The sequence below is a fragment of the Wasmannia auropunctata genome, unplaced genomic scaffold (assembly GCF_000956235.1).
Source record: "Wasmannia auropunctata unplaced genomic scaffold, wasmannia.A_1.0 LD335343.1, whole genome shotgun sequence".
Lineage (NCBI taxonomy): Eukaryota > Metazoa > Arthropoda > Insecta > Hymenoptera > Formicidae > Wasmannia > Wasmannia auropunctata.
In genome coordinates this window covers 184,149-203,154 of record NW_012027547.1, presented here as the reverse complement: position 1 = coordinate 203,154, position 19,006 = coordinate 184,149, and the positions used below count along the sequence as shown (strand labels likewise).

The following is a 19,006-nucleotide window of genomic DNA, read 5'->3' as shown; positions in this document are numbered from 1 at the left end:
TTATTAAACGCGCAATTGTTTTATAATTATGCAGAAGTATTTTTAATTTATCAAGAAATGTTACAATACTGTAATGAAAGCTTCATTTTTCTTCCATAGATTAATTATACTGTATATAGTAAAGGATTATTCTGAAGATTTCGTACTCGTTATAGAAATCTCCCATCGAAAATTGTATTCCTACGGTGTAAATGAACTTGTAGGTTGAACCCATATATACAACGTAATACAGCAAAAAGATACTTTATGCGCATTATTGTAAGTGTTCACGAAGCCTATCTCCTCTTCTCTACATTAATTCAGCCGCCACACCATGCACTTCCCGTTAAACGGGATAGGCGTGACCTAAGCGTACGTAAAAATTCTGGCTTACCACTTGCTTGTTAAGGAGTGGACTCACAAATATACACTTTGATGTAACGAATTATGAATTAAGAATAACATCTTATGAAGGCTAAGACAAATATATGAAGAGTATGAGAATATACATATAATAATTGATTGAAAATTATTTTAACAAAATAAACATTTAATTTTGTTAAAAAGAACTATACAATATACATTAAAATTATCACATATGATTTTTGTACAGAATTCATGAATCTAAAAATCAAGTGCACTTTTATGAGATCCACTCGCGCATCCAATGCCGGACGTTACTGTCTCATCTTGCTCTCGTTGTGAGGTATCATCGAACTCGGGCGGTAAATGTAAAACCTAGGAACAAACAAATAATCATATTTAAGCTTTACAACAACACAGTTTGAAAAGAAGCAAAACATCAAAGTCCACTAACCTCTATAAGAAACTTTTTACGGCGTAATTTAAATGCCAGATCTTTGTATTGCGTAATGCCGTGTGATAAACCGTTCAGTGCACACAATTTCTTAATGTGCAAAAGACCATGATAGTCCTTGAACAACGGATTAAGCTCCTTTGCAGATCCCGCAAACGATTCTAATCCGACTGCTATATCCGACAAATGCTGAATTCTTTCGATAACGCAATCCTAGAAAAAGCAAGATTGGTAAGTAGGCTGTAAGACTGATCGTTATAAAGGGATTATAAGTTCTCAATATTACTCGACTTACGGTATTGTCGAAATTATTAACTGGTATTGTTACTACGCCGACCGCATAGGAATTCCTTAAGAGCGCTCTGAAGCAGTATAAGAATTTCAATAGATCACGATTAGAACCTTTCTCCGTGTCACCAAGCCATAATCTTGATCCCAGAGAATGAATCGCGATTCTTAAAATCTTTGTCTTCTGTTCCGGTGCTTCAGAGAGGAAATATTGTCCGTCGCGCAACGTTCTTTCTATGGTGCATAATAAGTCAACGTATGCAGCGTTCTCAAATTTACTGCTCTCATTCAGTGTCGTTTCCTCATTAATTTGCCATTGTTTTATGTCAGCATGCTCCAGAAGATCCTTCTGCATCAGTTTCGTGAGATCGTAATAATGACCGAATGTCTGTCCTCCCGTCGGGGTTGAATCTACTATTTTCATATTCTGATATCGCCAAGCTATTTTCATAGGTTCATCTACAGTATTTGTAGTTTTCACACGTTCCTCTGAGTCGTTTATAACTGCAGGCAGCCCCGATACAAATTGGGAAGGCTGAACATCTTGAGACGCAATCAATACAGGCTGAGACACGACTATCCCTTCTGCCATAAAATATTTCAATACAATTTTAGCGTAGAAGCCATACTTGTCCTCCTCTGGAAACAAATGTTTCATTAAATATACATCTATGCACATATGCTTACACAATTCTCTTAAATATTATTAAACCCTTTGAAAGAAAATGTGTCTCCTTTGCAGAAGACTATGGCTGGGGTCATTCTTGATTTGTACTCTATTGGATAATCAAAAGTCGTTCCAGGTATAAATATAATACATAAAACAACAGTAAAAAGCAGCAGCAATCGAGTTTTAGATTTTCTATATCATGCGACGCAAAAGGGATGTATATGAGTTATCTTCGAAAACTAAATGCAGATACTCATCAAATGAGCCCAGCCATCTCGTCAGCAAAGTTAAAGAAACATAATTATACAAACGTACCGATTAAAAATATCGAGCCAATAGGTAAACCTCCGCCTATCGTACTGTCTAAGGAAGGTATCCCTGTTGAAATAAGCAACTGTGAATTTCGTAGCGAAGGTCTCGTGCCTGGTATTACCGGCAGTCTAGTTTTAAGTTTCGCCCCACTCGAAACCTTCGCTTTTGCGTCCGAAGCCATCCGTTAGATATTATCTGAAACATAATTTGTAAAAATTATTGAAACGTATTGCTATCTGAAACTGTATGTACATGGAATCACGTATTTAAAATATACTGCTGATTATATGTGCTTTATTTTCCATATTAAAATATAAAATTCGTTTCTATTTCATTAGGCACGTGTCCAAAATAAATAAATATACAAGTGCCAAAATAAAACCGATTATCAATGATACATTTTATGTGAGAACTTACTGATAAACGTAACACAACATGTCAACACTTTATGTATGATAACACACTAGCAAACTTGCTCAATTTTTTTAAACTGTAGAATATTCATTTAATTTCGCATCTACTCACTACGGTTCTGACAATACGAGATACAAATAGATTGTGCTCTTTGTCTCAAATCTTATTCACCAAGTTGCTACACAAAACATTGCTCCGGCCTTCGAGTTAAATCGGAATGTTTCGAAACAATGCAAACTTCCAAACTGTGCACTCTAACGATTATGCTTATGAGAGGATTTGCCGGAATTTTTCTACAGCATGTTGTTTTAAACATTTGTAAGAACGAAACTTAGCCTTCAAGTTACGGGAAATCATCGTGACGCCGGAATGAAGTTGAACTTACCGTATGTACAAGCCACGTGCACAGGATCCCGACAGGGGTTAGGTTATGAAAACTCTGCTTGATCAATCAAGGTACTACGTATCTCTTGACACTTTCGGAATCGATATTTCCACACAACGGAACGATTGTATACGTACGCGGTACGCCCGTAGTAAAGACGAACGTTCGAAACGCAACATAACCTCGTACTCCTCGTGCCGGCTCGTATCGTTGGTGTCACGTTCGAAAGTCACAAGTAGCGAAACTGCGAAAAACAATTACTAGGGTGAACACTGAAAAGGCCCGCGACCGTTTTCTCACGACGCGACACGTGTACTCCGCAAGAGAGCATCGAAGTATTCAGACACGCTCGAAAGCGTCCTCGTCCCTCGAGACCATACCTCTAACCTCACCATACCCGCGATCGTCGCTCGCAGTACGCACGTCCGCCGGACGATGGCGGGGCAACCGTCGGGCGAAACCGATCGTCGGCCGACGCCGCACGACGGTTACTCGCGTCGCCGCCGGAGCGCGGCCGCGTCGCGGCGGCAGTAATTACGGTTCGCCGTTTGAACGGGATGCATGTTCCTCCCGTTCTGCCCTACGCGCAGTTCTGTTAATGGCACCGCGCGCTCGCGCTAGGAGCGATTCCGAAGCGCGGAAGCCTGTTACGCGCCCTTACGCGTCTCGTCGCCGGCGTGCAATCGCGCGCGCGTGAGCATTCGCGTGACAGAGAGAGAGAGAGAGGGAGAGAAAGCGAGAGAAAGGTTAAGAAGAATCCGTCTCGCGCGATTCGCCCGCGACGCCGCGACCGCGCGTGAGGCGAGCAGACCCAGAGCGGACGGGCGACGCGAGAGTGCGTGCGCGCGCGCGCACGCGCGACACACATGTATGCGCGAGACGAAGGAAAGTGAGGTTATGCAATTGTTTGATATGATCGTAGCGCGCGCGGCTCGCGATGATGGCATGTGATTCATCGCGCGGCGGTCGTGTGGTCGAGTCGGATCGTAGCCCCGGGGTGTCGGCGCAGTGAACGGAACATCCGCGCGTGGTCCAGAGAGCCAGTCCGGATCGGAGCAGTCTCGCCGACGCGAGATCGCGTTGCGCGTCGAGTTGCGCACGGGGATTCGCCGCGACGCCCGACGCGTTTGAAAAACCGTTTCAGCGCGAAAAGAAGCGACTCTCACACACACACACACACACACACACACACACATTTATATATACCGATGAATTGCGGAGCGTTTCCCGCGGGCGTGCGCGTTCGCGGCGTCCCTCGCTCCGAAACGTCGAGAAGCGGAGCGATCGCGATCGCGAGATAGTGACGCGAACGCGAGATTGACGAGTGCGAGAGGAAAGACTGGACGATGGAGTGCGGTGACGTGCGGAAAAGAAGAAGATCATAGAGGATCCCTTCCGAGAGGAAGAGAGAAAGAGACAGAAAGGTGCGTGCAAATTCGTTTGCTCTCTCTCGCGCGCGCGCGCGCGGGCGCGGGCGCGAGTGGTAGAGGACTCGAGACTCGCGGCGAGTGCGCGCAAGAGGAACTCGTGCCGAGCGTTGAAACCACTCTTCCCTTTCTCCCACCCTGGCTACCGTCTCTCTCTCGCCGCGCGCAGAGTCCCTCTCGCTCCTTCTCCGTCCCGTCGCCGTCCTCTCTCCTTGGCTCGCGCGCACGCCTTCGTTCCCCCCCTTCCCCCCAACGCCCCGCCGGCGTCGCCGCTCGCGTGTGTTCCCGTCTCGTTTCTGTCCGGCGTGCTGCGGCCGTCTCCCTTCCGCGCGCCGGTGCCGTTTGACGACCTCTCGCTCCCACCACCCGCTCTCTTTTCTTCTCTTTCTCCAGACAAGCGGCAGCACGCTGCCCTCGCTCAACTACCTGTTGTGACGTCCAGCGCGCTCTCGACGCACCGGGCAAATCCGCCGTAAATACCCAGCGTAGTGTCGGCGTTTACTCAGTGTGTTCCTCCCTCCGACCTGACGACGATCATTCGGCGTTTAAACGGGGATCGATATCGTTGTGTGCGAGACGATATACCTAAGTGTACGCGCGCGGGACTCCCCCCTCAGCTTGGTCTTGGGGGAAATTTTCGCCCAGGGGACGATTCGCGCCGCGCGCCGCGGACGCTACGCGACCACCGTGGTGGGCGAAGGAGGGTACCCCGGATTGTGAAACCGCGAAAGTCTTGTGTGTCGCGGCTCTGTTCTCCCCTCTACCGGCGTCGGCGGCCCCAGAGAGCACCGCCACGGCACGGCGAGAGCAACGCGTGGAAGCGAGAGGCGGAGTGAGAGAAAGAGAGAGAGAGAGAGAGAAAGAGAGAGCGAGGAGGACAGCACGCGTCCCTAAGATGAAGAGAGAAGGCACGCGCGAGAGAAAGGACTCGAGCGGGCTCTTATCGTGAAGTTAGTCGCGCGCGGCGAACCTTCCGTCCCACCGTCGTCGAATCTTCCGTTGCGCGCGTTGCCGAGAGTGACAGTCGGCGAACCCCGTGACCCGAGTTGGCTGCCGATATTCAGTGCTCCGCTCTCAGCGTGCTGCGTATATCGGGACTGGAGCAACAGTTCGCGACGTTTTCACATCGACAGACGCACACCAGTGAATACCTGAATCTAATCTACCTCCTCGTGTGACTGGATTAATTGTGATTTACCGTGAACGTGAAGCGCCTATAAACGTAAATATGAACGTGACTGTGAACGCACCGCGGTGAACAAGTAGCGTATGAACGATTGAAGATCGCGATCATCCCATAACCGTGTGGTGTTTTGAAATATCAGGAGCGAGAAGAGAGAGAAAGAGAGAGAAAACGGGCCGTGCGACGCGCGCACTATCGCGCGCTCGGTCACGTGGATCGGCAAACAAAAGGCGGAACGCGTTCATTGACGAGTCCGTCGCGTCGATGCCGCGCGCGCCGGTGGCATCGCGTTACGTTAACTGAAGTTGGCGCGCTCCGCGGTATATGCGCGCGCGCGCGCGCGGGAGCGTATACGACTCCGGCCGATCCGTCGTAGACGCCGCGAATTGAATTGTCGAGACAACAGCTGGAGCCAAGTTCGAGTGCCTACGTACGACAAGGGAAGAGCGTTTTACTTACTTGGAGCAAGTGCATCGTCCTCGTGAGTGTCTGAAGTCTTCGGCGGACGGGTATACGTCGATCTTGACCGCGGTCAAGCCCGGCCGGCCTCCGGGGGCCTCGCGAGAGCGTCACACGCGAAGCCAGATGCTCCCCTGCGCCCGAAAGTCAGGCACGATCGTCGGCACGCCAGTGGGGTGGTTGCGGAGGATGCGCGTCACGCAGACAGCGGTGAAGCCTCTGGTGGTAGAGGACGACGACGTGGCCGCGCGGTCGGCATCGCGCGTTATAATCGACCACCTCGACGGTGGCAACCATTGAGAACTGGCTTATCCTGCGGTGGATTTAGGGGGCTGTATGGAGGCCGGGGGGCTCCTGCCCCGTCAGCCCCCGCAAGGCCCCCCCGGCGTCGCCCCCGGCACCATCTCCGTGTGCGCGGGCCAGGGCCCGAACGGGCACGCCGGCAACGTCCTCGGCCAATCCGCGGCCGCGATCCACGAATTGAACGCCGGTCAGCTGGGCATAGCCAGCCAGCAACAGCTGCACCTGCAGCAACAGCAGCATCAACAGCAGCAGCAACAACAACATCAGCAGCAGCAACAACAGCAAATGGGTCAAGCACCCGGCATGGGTGAGGTGCTCACCCCGAAGAGGCAGGCGATCGTGGACCGCCTGCGACGTAGAATCCAGAACTACCGGCGCAGACAGAATGACTGCATCCCCAGGTTCGATCAGAGCTTCAACGGATTGTGCGAGCAGAACATACAGGACACCATGCTGCTGAAGCAACGCTTCCTCGAGAGCAAGGCGAAGCGGCAGGCCAAGAAGACGGACAAGAAGCAGAGCGACCCGATCGGCCTCTCCAACGTTCACATGGTAAGTCTTTTTAATCTCTTTCACTCTTGCTATCTTCTTCGTCTTTTACTCCTCCGCCTTCTTCTTCTTCTTCTTCTTCTTCTTCTTCTTCTGCTCGGTTTCGTCGCGCCGTGCATGCGTAGGTGTGCCTACGCCGCTGTGGGAATTCGAACTTGTTACAAAGTCGGCGTCTCTCCTTTTTTCCTTCCTTCCCCGCTAAGGTCTCTTCGTCCTGCAGGAGATGGAAGCACGCGCGAATGACGCTCCTCGCGTTTCGCGAACGAATGTGTCAGATATATATTCTATACACCTACCTGCGTCCGAAAAGAATTCCGAGGTACTCGCGTGAAATTTTGCGACGAGTCCTTTGACTTGACATTCAGCAAGTTACAATATTTGGATGGTAATTCGAGCTTTTTTTTCTGCGAAAAATCTCCCTCCCTATATGTTTTCAAAACATTTCCAAGAATGAGCGCGAAATATTATTCTTCACGTTTTTTTATTCTTCCGAAAGACTCGTGTCACATTCGAACGTACGTGATAACGCTGCATCACTGGTGTTCTGCTGCATAAAGTTATGTAGAAAAGTTTTTTTTTATGGTATTTCATGGTATTTTCTACAAACTTTAATTTTCTAACACGTAAAGTTAATGTAGGTTCCATTGATGTCGTTTAATCTTTAAAGTAAATGCTTGAATTGTTGTTCATTAACATTAATATAACGATATATTATCATTTAATATTATTTATTATTATTAATCGTTATTCAATCTTTTGACATCTTGGATCATAATTCAGAAACAATTCAGAGTGCTATTTTATCATTAATTAATATCAGAAAGACATCAGTGATTCATCGAAATTTGAACTTTTTTTCATTGAATTTGCAAATTTAAAATGTTGCATTGGCAAAGTATCCGAAGGTAGTTGTCATTGATTAAGAATGGAGCAAGAAAATAGAATTTATTCAGAATGTTAAACAACAACGTAAGATATAATCCGCCGAGATATTTAATCAAATTAATATATTTGACGTTATAACGGTGTTATGCTAGTGCCAAGCAATCGCGGGATAATTTTTTTTGAAGAAAAAATATCGTATCTCTCTCTCTTTCTTTAAAGTGAGTTGATTGCTATTTGATCATGCAAGCACATAAGCTAAAGAAAGCTTGTTTATATTTTGCTAGGAATCGAATAAAAGAGACTACAGAATTTTTTTTATTCGGTCGCGCTAATTAATCGCGCTTCTACTACGTTCGTCAATTAAATCGATGAATTTAACGCGGCGTTAAAATCGAGATGGAACAGGTGGATCGTTAAGGTCGTAGGTCGTGCCCGTGCTAGTTCCCCGTAGGCGTTCGATTCGAGACGTCCCTGTGTTAACCTTGGTTTTACGTCAATGCAGGGGCGTTCTTACGATCCTCGCTACGCGTAACGTCATTGTTACGAATGTCCCGCGCAAAATGTTTACGTCGAGACCTTTGCATATCGCGTGCACCCTGCGCAAATATTTCATTCTCTCGAAACAAATGGAATTATAAAACTAAATTACGAATTTTATTAAATGATCTGGAATAAATTGACGCATATTCTTGCGATACCTATATAGGTATTAGTTATACTTATAGGAATACTTATGTTTTAGGAAATATATTATATACTTTGTTATGATTATTTGCAAAAATTGAAAAAAATTTTAATATTTTAATTAAAAGAAAAATTTCAAGAAAGTGTCCACTAGGAAAATTGATGGAGATAACAATTTCATAACATCATTATTAGTATAAAATAATATGTCTTAGAGATAAAATAATACATGTCTTAAAGATTGGCATGTTATATCGAATTGCGAAATTGAGAAAAAAACGAGCGATATGATTAATTCACATGGTACGAATCGATATATAGAATTCATTAATCTTTGATGTCGCATTGCAGTTCACTGAATCGATCATCGACAACCGGGATTGCCTTAAGGTTGCACTTGAAATAATTTGTTGAATGCAGAACTGGCTACTTGAATATGACAAAACACGCGCTCTGTTTCGTTTGTTGCCCGTTAATTATTACGTTGTCGACACGTATGGGGCGTGTGATATTAAGTAATACGTAAATGCAAACGCGTCACCGTCGTGGGGACGCGCTTTATAAATGTCGCGTGCGGCGCAAAGATGAACGATAACAACTTCCCCACGAGCGCGGATGACGTCGGGTCATCGGTGCGCTGCATGTATATAACGTGACGTGTGCAGCACGCCCGTCCTACGAATCGCCGTCGGCCATAAAGGTGATAGGTAACACACTCGCGTCATACGAAACTGTTACCAAGTTGATATAATTAACTCGCACGCTCTCGTAGGAGAGACCCGCCGCGATGTATGAAATGCGGAGGGATCGCGCGGGAACGTTTATCAATGAAAACCTAGCTTGATGCCGGATGTTCGAAGTGCATCATATAGCTCGCGAGATTTCGCATCCTTGTCTCGATGTGTATTGTTCCTTACGAGATTTCATTAATGAAAGGAGGTCATCCTCTGTAATACTAGACGCATCGATTGCTTTGCTAGTGCTGTATAAAAGCAATTTCCTCTTCGTATTTCAGCTTCCTCGTTTATCATTCTTATAACCTCGCCAATCATTATCAAATTTTTCGCACTCCTTGTTATATTTTAGCGATTTCAAAAAATAGCATATATATTATCGTTTTAAATCTATAAGAAAGAATAATTTCTTTATTCACGAGCAGAATGCACATATTACCAGCAGGCAATTATTTTCTTTATTTGTTGTCGACTCTGTAATCGTAATTTTTACAAATCTAATTCAAGTCTAATTCCGGTATATCTGATGTGATTAATCGATACAATGTTATTTCATCAACGAACAAAGTCATGCAACCACGTCACGCGGCTTGGTGCTCCGCTCTCGCGATATCATCCGATTGATAACGCATTATCACGAAACGCAAAACAGTGGGGATGGTCTCGCGTGAGGTGGGGGAAAAATCGACAGGAAACACTACTCGACACGATGTAACAGGATAGCCGATAATCGCGTGTACTTGCGCGGTCTCACCTTCTCGGTCCTCTCTCTTTCTCTCTCTTTTTCTCCCTCCCTCTCTCTCTCTTTCTGATTCGCCCAAGCTACCTCGCGTATGCGCACGTGTCCAGGTCGCGGTGCGTGTAACTGCGTGCCCCGCGTTCCGCTCATTCATAATCGTAGTGTTGGCGCGCCGCGAACAATGGTGCGCGTGAACGGCACAGCGCGGCGGGCCATCACCACCACGAACGGCGGGGGAAAGCTGTGGGAATCGCGATTTCCGCCGAGAAGCTAACCGCCGGTGAACCAGATCCTGAACGCGGGCCCCTCCTTTCGGCACTCCCGCTCGATGCTCTCGATTTGTCCGTCGGATCTCGGAGAACGATTTATGCGATATAAAGATCGAGATGTTGACACTTTTAAGAACAGATCGAGTAACATGATTTTGCGATAATATCGTAATAAGAATTAGAAAATTATACGTTTTTTGAGCGAGCAACAAACCTCAAAATACCAACAGTTTTCAAAAGACATTTTATTTGATTTTATTAAATCAATATCGCTTTTTTAATTTCTGAAGTGATAGTCATTGATGATAGACTCTTTTTTTTATAATATTGTAGAAAAATACAAAAATAGTGGTTTTCCGAAGTAATATCGTTCTTCACGTGGGAAGAGAAAAAGCATGCATAATTTAAAATTTCATTGTAAAATAATTACCATTTACAACTGGACGAAATACGATTTCTATCTATATATAATTTTTATCTGCACAATATTGCGACTTTACGAGAATTTCGCTCACTGAATTATTAATAACATATTGATTTTATCAAAGTTTGAATAACAATTCACAGTGTAACACGAAGTTAGACACTAGATATTTAGAGAATAACAAGAGAATTGCTATGCATGTATTCTACGTAATATTTACGCTCTTACATTCGTACTCGGAGTTTATCAAACTTAAATAACACTTGAGTCACTTCAGTCACGTGAGCAGAAGATAATTTAAGCAACGTTGCCCTAATTAACGTCTCACGACTCTCGTGTTAAATACGAACGATGTTTCTGCTAATCGTTAAATTTGTCTTAATATCTCTTACGATGCTATAAAAAGATAATCATATTTCATTTGACAATCATTAAATCTCTGTCTTAATACTCCTTGTGACGCTGCAGAAAAGAACATTGTGCACTTGGTTTTATACACACGTGTCCCGAGAAACGAAATAAATTCTTAAACGTGCGCGATCCGCACGAAATCGTTTTGTCGTTTGCTCGTGACTCGTCCGTAAGTATATTCAAAGCCGCGAAAGACACGTGTCGGACGTCAAGAGTTGCGGCTCGCGACAAGGATGTCACTCCGACTAGATCGCTGCAGCGGTGCTCAATCGGTCGACGCGGTCGCATCGCTCGCGCGGGGGACGCGCGATCGCGCGACCGACCGCGGTGATCGGCGCGGCGCGGCGGCGGCGCGGCGTTGCACGAGAGAAACTCGAGGTTATTTGTTCGCGTTCATTCTTATCCTACCTCGGGAGTGAGTCACTTGCCGAGCGCGGCGAACGAGACCGACGAGATCAGTCGCAGTGGCGCTCATCCTAGCGAACGAGACCACCGTTGTTTTCATCGAGCGGCTGCTGCCTACGCGAAGGTGCTCAATTCAGGCAATTGGCTGTTTCGCAGTGTTACATTTTATTACAGAACATCGTTTTCTAATTCATGGAATTTAGGGAAAGAGAATTACATGGGAGAAGATTTTAATTACAAAATTTAATTTAATTTATGTTAGTCTTATCAAATAAATTTAATCTATTCTTGAACCGTATTGGCGGTACAATTTGCGTTTATTGAAGCAAATTGTAATTTATTCGTGTACATTTATGCTCATTTGCTTGATCTGACTTCAGCTTAACAAAATTATTTTTTACACTATTGCAACTAGAATTCTTGCACTGCCTTGAATTTTTGGATTTTAAATAAAGAAACAGTTGAATTCTTTTTATAATTGTTTTTGCGTATATTGAACATGCAATTTGATAAATTATTATTTTAACTAGTATAATTTTGTATTAAAAAAAAAGATTCGAAAAATAATTCGGAGATACAGTACTGTCCTTCAGGTTTGCTTTTAGTATTCCAGTCAAGAATAGGCTCTCCTCGAGAGTTGTTGCCGTGAGCCATTCCTTTAGCCTAAGCCATTGTATTCGTCGAATTTAATTGTTGTCGAATAAAAGAAACTGCAAGAAATAAGAGGGATTGCGGTATTTTAGTTATACCTTTCGGTCGGGACGAAACGACCGTAAACAGTCACGTCTCTCGTGCGTCTAATATTACGCGAAATGGTCGCGAAAGATCTTACCGGCCAAGTGGATAGCAATTTGTTAGGACTGGAGAATTTTTGCTAGCCGTTGTGTTGTGCACGCACGCGCGCGCACATCCCTTTTCCATCGAGAGTGTTTTCTTTCGAGCCGATCGAGAGAGAACTCAACATTCGTTTCAGCATGGTCATTATGCTGGCCCGACAACTCTCATTACGACCCATTAGTCGAACGCCCACCGACAATTTAGGACACCGTATAGGTCTGAGATATTAGACGTCTCGGTTACTCGTCTCCGTGGTGTCGGCCCGTAAGAATCGGATTTGTGTTGCACGACGTTTCGCCGTTTTGCCGGGGCCCAGTACGACTGCTAAAAGCTAGGCGGGCCCAACCTTTTTAGACCCGTGTTTATCGTCGCATTTCTGCGGGAGAAATTGGCTGAAACCAATTTTAAGACGCGACACGGTTTAATAAAAATGTATCTTGAAGCTCAATCTAGTAAGGTTACCTCATAATATTTGCAATCGCGAGTTCATCGAGAGAAATTCGAATAAAAATTGGTCTTGAGATACTGTAATCCAAGTTCTTTTCGTGATAATCCAACCGATCTTCGAGAAATATGTGATCGTTTATATACAATAAATCTCGTATGATTTGAACATTGATTTGAGAGAAATGGAGTATTATACGAAGATGACATAAAAAGTGTTTAATAGTATATTAGTATTTTAATAATTTTAATATAATACATTTAATTTAAAAAGTATATAAATTAATAAACATAATAAATTTTAAAATAATTTACGTATAGAGAAGTGGATTGATTATTTATGTAAAAAGTTCGATTTAAGATTAAAAAAATGAAATTTACAAGATTTTAAAGCTTTACAAGAATACTATATAGTTACTACTTTTCCTTACTTTATATATTATATATCTTAAATACTGATGTTGAATGGTAATTTTCTTGATAAAAAACTGACTAATCTACTGACAATGAAAATTATTTAAGGCACCGTTACATGCTTTCTTGTTTGAAATTACGAACTAATAAAAATATGTTAGCAAAACAATATTGTCTCAATATTACAATCAAACACTCAATATTAGTATATTGAATCTAATATTCATTTGAGGAATAAAATTTAGCTTTGTCATGAAGATAAACTTGTTGCAAAATTATAAAAATTAATGTTTTTAAAATTGTTATGTTTTAAATGTGTTAGTTATTTTTCAATTTTTACATTTTTAAAAGAATATAATTTTGTGATTTTAATTAAAAAACGAATGAAGTTAAAGCTACACTATATACAGAAATTTGGTGTTGAATTATCATTTAAGACAATACTTTCATTAGATCTTTCAAACGCTTTCGATCGAGCCGAAATTAAACGTTATCTTGGGCAATGCTATCGAGTCGGTCACGATACGGAGCGCAAAGCGTGCGATAGTATTTACAGCCAATTTACCGAAATCGGTTTGAGATGCGCGCAACAGAATTACATTTTCGGGGGAGAGAGTGAGAGGAGGAGGGCAGAGGAGGGGGAGTCACTCTGTTTACAATATGTTAAATGTTAAATATTTCGGGGCGGTGACGACACACGACGCGATGGCATTTGTTTTTGCGATGTATGGTGCGCTGTTTGTGTACACAAGGTCGCCGCCCCTACCATACGAATACCGACACTCGCGACACGGGCAAACAGCCGCGCGCGAGCCGCGCCATGCTCTCCCGTAGTGTTATTATCCTTCGGAACGAAGCGATTGAAGCGAGCGCCGAGGAGAGAGAACGCGATCGTTCTCCATGAGCAATTAGCGATTGCCTATCCGGGCGATTGATTAACTTCCGCGATTAAAACAGCCCGCAGGCCTATTGCTATACTTTGATAGTTTCTCGAAGGGTAGGTATTTTCGCGCAACTTATTCGGAATGAGGAGTTTGAAAAACGAGTTGGAAACCAAAAGACATTGTTTCATCATGATATTTATTTAGGTGCTAATTGTTTCTTCGAGCGAATATCCGGATGTGTACTAATACCGTGCGCTTAAAAGTTTGGAGCAACTCTGAATTTCGAAAAGAAAAGTTTAAATAACTTTATTTACTAACATTGTAAATGTACACAAGTACAAATTATATTATTTTAATCATAAATTTTATTTCAATGGTGCACGTATAAAAATGAAAATATCTTTAATAAAATAAATACTACATGTAAAGAATCGTGATTCTTAGAAAATCTAAGTCTAAAAATGATACGATGCTCCAAACTTTTGAGCGACACGTATACGTACACAGTGTGTTTCTGGTAATATAAATATTCAATTTTTTATGTGTGAGAATATTTGTGAGATTTATCATCGAAAAAAGATCCACGTATTTCTAATCACCCAATTTTCATTCTCGATGACAAATTTCTTTCTTATATGCCTCTGGACTAAATTGATTCTAAACTGAGTATCTCAAACTTTGCTCGCGATTTTTTTTGTTGCATAAAAAAATACTACCGTTCTATGCTTATCTCAATTTACATTTCTACTGTAAATCGATTGAATTACAGAGAGTTAAGAAGTTCGCAGTGATTAATTTCTCGGATAGTACGATAAATCGATTTGTTAAAATAAAGTAATTCGTGATTTCAAATCATAATTAAGGGATCTGTCGTTTAATGCAAGGAATTAAAAGCCGGACGTGAGATATCCTTGAAACTATTCTAAAATATAAGTATAAAAGATTCGTATTTATAGCCGATACTTGAAGCTCATCTTAAAAGCTTCTTATTAGGCCATGATTTTTTTTTCGATTTTAAAAAGATACCACCAATTCGATAACGTCGTTGAGCACGAAACGAAAGGGAAAGACGTCTCGGGGCGATGAAGAAAGACAAAAAGAGGCCAGTCGGACTTTCGTTCCCACCTACGAGCAACGCGGTCTGTTCGCGACTGCGAAGAGGCGCGCCTCCGCCAAATCGGCCGTTCAGCCTTGGACAAGTTTGACACGACACGACAATGACGGAAAAGACAGAAGACGCCGCGCCGGAGGCTGTGGCTTTCCGTATGCGTGACGATTTGCATCGCGCGTCCTCGCGCGCGAGCAACCGTCGATTGACCGGATCGCGCGCACGGCAGCGGTTCTCACTGCGGTAATTGTAAGTGAGACGGGTCCGGATCGAGCCAGCGAGCGCGAACGAGCATTCACGATGAACACGCGAACAGGCTTAATGAACTCTTTCTCTTGACACGCCGACGAGAAACAAAACGTTTTCGTCGATGTAAGTTTGGGCCGGCTCGTGCTCGCGCGGCGCCCCATCCGCACGCTCATTGAAGCAAGCCCGTTCATTCGCGCACGTTCACGCTGTTTGCTTGGTCCGGATCCGGCTTCGAGCTAGCGATGACGAACGGAATTTCGTGGAATGCCATTCATGATCCGATCGGGCACAAGCGCCGATAACGATCGAGTGTTATCGTAACGGTCTCGGAACTCGTTCGCCGTTGCATTCCGGTGTTTGATTCTCGCGTGCATAAGTGTATTATACAAGAGTTTTGACACAAAAGCTGCATTCTCCTTTTCTATTCTTTCTCTTCGAGATAAAATATCGTAAACATCTGTTATTTCTCTTATTTTACCTTTAGATTAAATATCCAGACAACCTATTCGAATGATGTAAAATATCCCTTTAATTATAAGCTGATTCAGTAAGAGCAAAAAGCGAAGATACATTGTTAAATCTATTGTGTCAAATTGAACCTTATTTAAATCGCCACTGCTTCTACTTAATAAACAATTATTTTTAACTGAAACAATATAGTTACTTTTAAATAAAACAATAGAATTTAATCCAAATTTGAACTGTTTTAAATTATTTATTTAAATTATTATTATTATATTATATATTTTTAAATTATTTAAATTATTTTTTCCCATTGTTTTAGTAAAAAATAACTATTTATTAAGTAGGAGCAGTGGCGACTTAAATAAGGTTCAGTTTAACACTATAGATTTAACAGTGTATTTTTCATGTTATACTTCTTTTTTAAAAAGATTAATGAATAAAAATGCTATTTATTTTCTACTATATACAATATATATATTCAAAAATAAAAAAACCGTAACAATGCTTAAAGGTACATTCTTGAGAACATTTTAAGATTTTTTTACAAAAATCTTAATATTAAATTATTAAGACTTATACAATAGTTTTTGAATTAGAAATGTCATTAAAAGCAATCTTTACTTCGTAATCTTTATACGATATCATATTATATTATTATTAATATTATATTTCGTCTTTAGAACTTTGCGTTGTACTATACTTGAACGCATCAGTTTTAGACAGCCTGATTCGTTAACTTGGATACTTATAATTTAAAAACTATGATATATAAATATGTAGTTAAAAATAAATAATATTTTTTATTTGAATACGGTAATAATGATTTATGTTTCAAGCACGCAATTTTCGAATAATAAACGAATCACTTGTGTTTCTCTCTTTTCTTTTATGTCGATTACTATATTATATCCTAATAATATAATGATATCCAATGAAATTCATTTTCTCTGTAATGAACACATTTGATAAGATAGAAACATATATGATTCTTTCACCGAAAGAATAACTTATTACGTTATAATGATCGATTTATAAATTAATATATTAATTTGTACCGAAAATTATTCTCTTTCATCTCTTCTCTCGTTTTTCACTTGTTGCTATATACATATATGTAATATCCTTAAATAAAAGTAAGAACTATGCGAAGTAATTTTTGCGAAATAAATTAGTTTCATTGATAGACTTCGCGATAACGGTTTCGCTTCGCAAAGTTCGATAAAATTACAACGCCATCAGGCGACTCGTTGAAGCGTTATCTTTGTGAAATGCAGATTGCCTTGTGTTCGATTCGCAGAATTTCAAGGCTACATCGGCCAACGCCGATGTTTGCGCGATAATCGGAATTGTATATGCGCGCGAGGTTGTCAATAATGCTCGAGGAAGCGCTTCCAGAAGACACAAATTATGACCAAACGCATACTCGCGCGCGCGCGCACACACACATGTACAAAGTTTCGCTTTGGCGAAGTGGTCGAGAAAATGGGAATTACCGCGCATCGACAGATAAAACTACGCTAAAGTGGCAGTACTTTGAAGCGCTATCGGTGTTATTATCGGCGTCGCGTCGATTCGCCGTCGAAAATACGCCGGCGCAGAATTGCACGCGACCACAATGTCGGTGAAATCTCACAAAATGTCTTGAGAAGTGTATAATTACCCTTAAACCGTAATTTGTCGATAATAGCCGTCTCGAGTGCTATAATAACGCCGCTATTACTGTCTTTGAACGTCGCGTATTACTAAGGGGAGATACCGATCCATATTTCAAATATTATACAACACCGCGGATTGAAATATAACACGCTCGTCGCCGAGCTCGCCGTGACGTGACGTTTCGCTCATTGTCGTGCTTGGGCGAGAGATAACGTTATCATGACAATTAATATATAAGGTATTGCTGCGGTTACTTTTTATCGCTACACATATATTAAATCCGTGTATGCCAACGGCAACACTTGTTGCAATAATATGTTGCGCACAGAAAAGTGGAACATCTTGTACCGAATTTCTTCCGGAACGAATTGAAGGGCGAAATAGCGAGACTATCCTGTCCACGAAAGCGTGCTTCCGCGTTTCTTTCTTTGCTCCCCCCCCCTCCACCCTTCCATTTGATAAGCAGCAAGGGGGTGTTTCTCGCGCGCGGATCCCACGGGATTCGGGATATGCCGATGCGACGTTACGCGACGAGATATGTAACGGGCCTTCTTGGAACGTCGGGGGCTGGAATTCGTGGCCGTGTTCCGACCACCCAAGCAGTTCCGCCGGACATACCGTGCGCGCCTCACGGAACGAGTCGAAGCGCGGTCTCGCCTCGGCTTGATTAACTTTATGAGCGAATCGCGAGCGCGGTCATAATCACCGTATGCCGTACGGTCGGCCCCGTGTACCTCGACCTTTCGAGACGCACACATCTTGGTTATATCGACTTTTTCGCCCAGTCAAGGAATACGAGCTACTGACTCGTTGCGAACAAATTGTATATTTATCTAAAGGTGCTTTAAAAGTACATCGTTTTATTTTAATGAAAATTCGATTTTTCTCTTGTAAATTTTGCAGTCGATTTTTTTCCCGTCAAAATATGGAAGCTCGATGTCGCGATATCGATTTTTTTTCCCGTCAAAAATATGGAAAATCAATGTCACGTGTATTCTATACAGAAGATATCTATATATTATACTTATCAGAAGATGCGCGCACACATCTATTTAAAATAGATATAAAATAAATTCACGTACGTTTATCCACTGCCTACCTTTGTGACGAGCCGACGTCAACGGGTGGAGAATCGATAAAGAATCACAAACATGATTTTTTTTTTCTATATAAAATGAGATACGAATGGGACCATCCTCGAGACCTTTCACCGGTGTCCCTCAGCCGTGACCGAGGCGCAATGCAACACAAAAGCCTCGAAATGCATCCGCCGTTCCGAGAATCGTTCGTCTCGCGGACGCTCGTATAGGTCATTGGCGAGATCTCGAAAACGAGCGCGCTCGTATAAGTGCATGCGTGCGTGCATGCGTAGGTTCGCGCTGTTCTCTCGCCTGTACGTATGTATACGCGAGCGAGGGACGAGGATCTTTCTGTTTCTCTCTATCTCCCGGCTAGGTGATCCGGCCCCCCCTTCTCCAGCAACGTAATAAACACGGGAGCAAACTTCGGTTGGCGACGAGAGGCGCGACGACCGGGGACCGTGTCGGGGCCCCCTAAAACGTGCTCAGGTCCCTCTAGCGCGGGGCCAAACGCGCTAAACACGGCCAGACAC

General features: G+C 43.0%; 2 protein-coding genes across 4 annotated transcripts in view; one reads left to right on the top strand and one right to left on the bottom strand.

The window, feature by feature from the left end:
* Positions 1-18: 18 nt before the first annotated feature.
* On the bottom strand, positions 19-4,317 carry LOC105457191 (elongator complex protein 4). 3 transcript variants are annotated; one of them, XM_011701711.1, is made up of 6 exons: positions 4,072-4,317; positions 2,866-3,109; positions 2,070-2,261; positions 1,092-1,723; positions 797-1,009; positions 19-717 (listed from the first exon to the last, which is right to left on the bottom strand). In XM_011701711.1, the coding sequence occupies exons 3-6, from the start codon at positions 2,245-2,247 to the stop codon at positions 604-606; spliced, it is 1,137 nt and encodes a 378-aa protein (XP_011700013.1). In that variant the 5' UTR covers positions 2,248-2,261; positions 2,866-3,109; positions 4,072-4,317; the 3' UTR covers positions 19-603. The 3 variants fall into 3 exon arrangements, with proteins under 3 accessions (XP_011700013.1, XP_011700012.1, XP_011700011.1); XM_011701710.1 differs by lacking the exon at positions 4,072-4,317 and adding an exon at positions 3,246-3,290; XM_011701709.1 differs by lacking the exon at positions 4,072-4,317 and having other exon boundaries at positions 2,866-3,282.
* Positions 4,318-6,522: 2,205 nt separating this feature from the next.
* Positions 6,523-19,006, top strand: part of LOC105457200 (neurogenic protein mastermind) — a 180,213-nt gene continuing 167,729 nt past the window's right edge. The window contains 1 exon segment of the mRNA XM_011701723.1: positions 6,523-6,789. Within this exon segment, the coding sequence (XP_011700025.1) occupies positions 6,523-6,789 (267 nt within the window).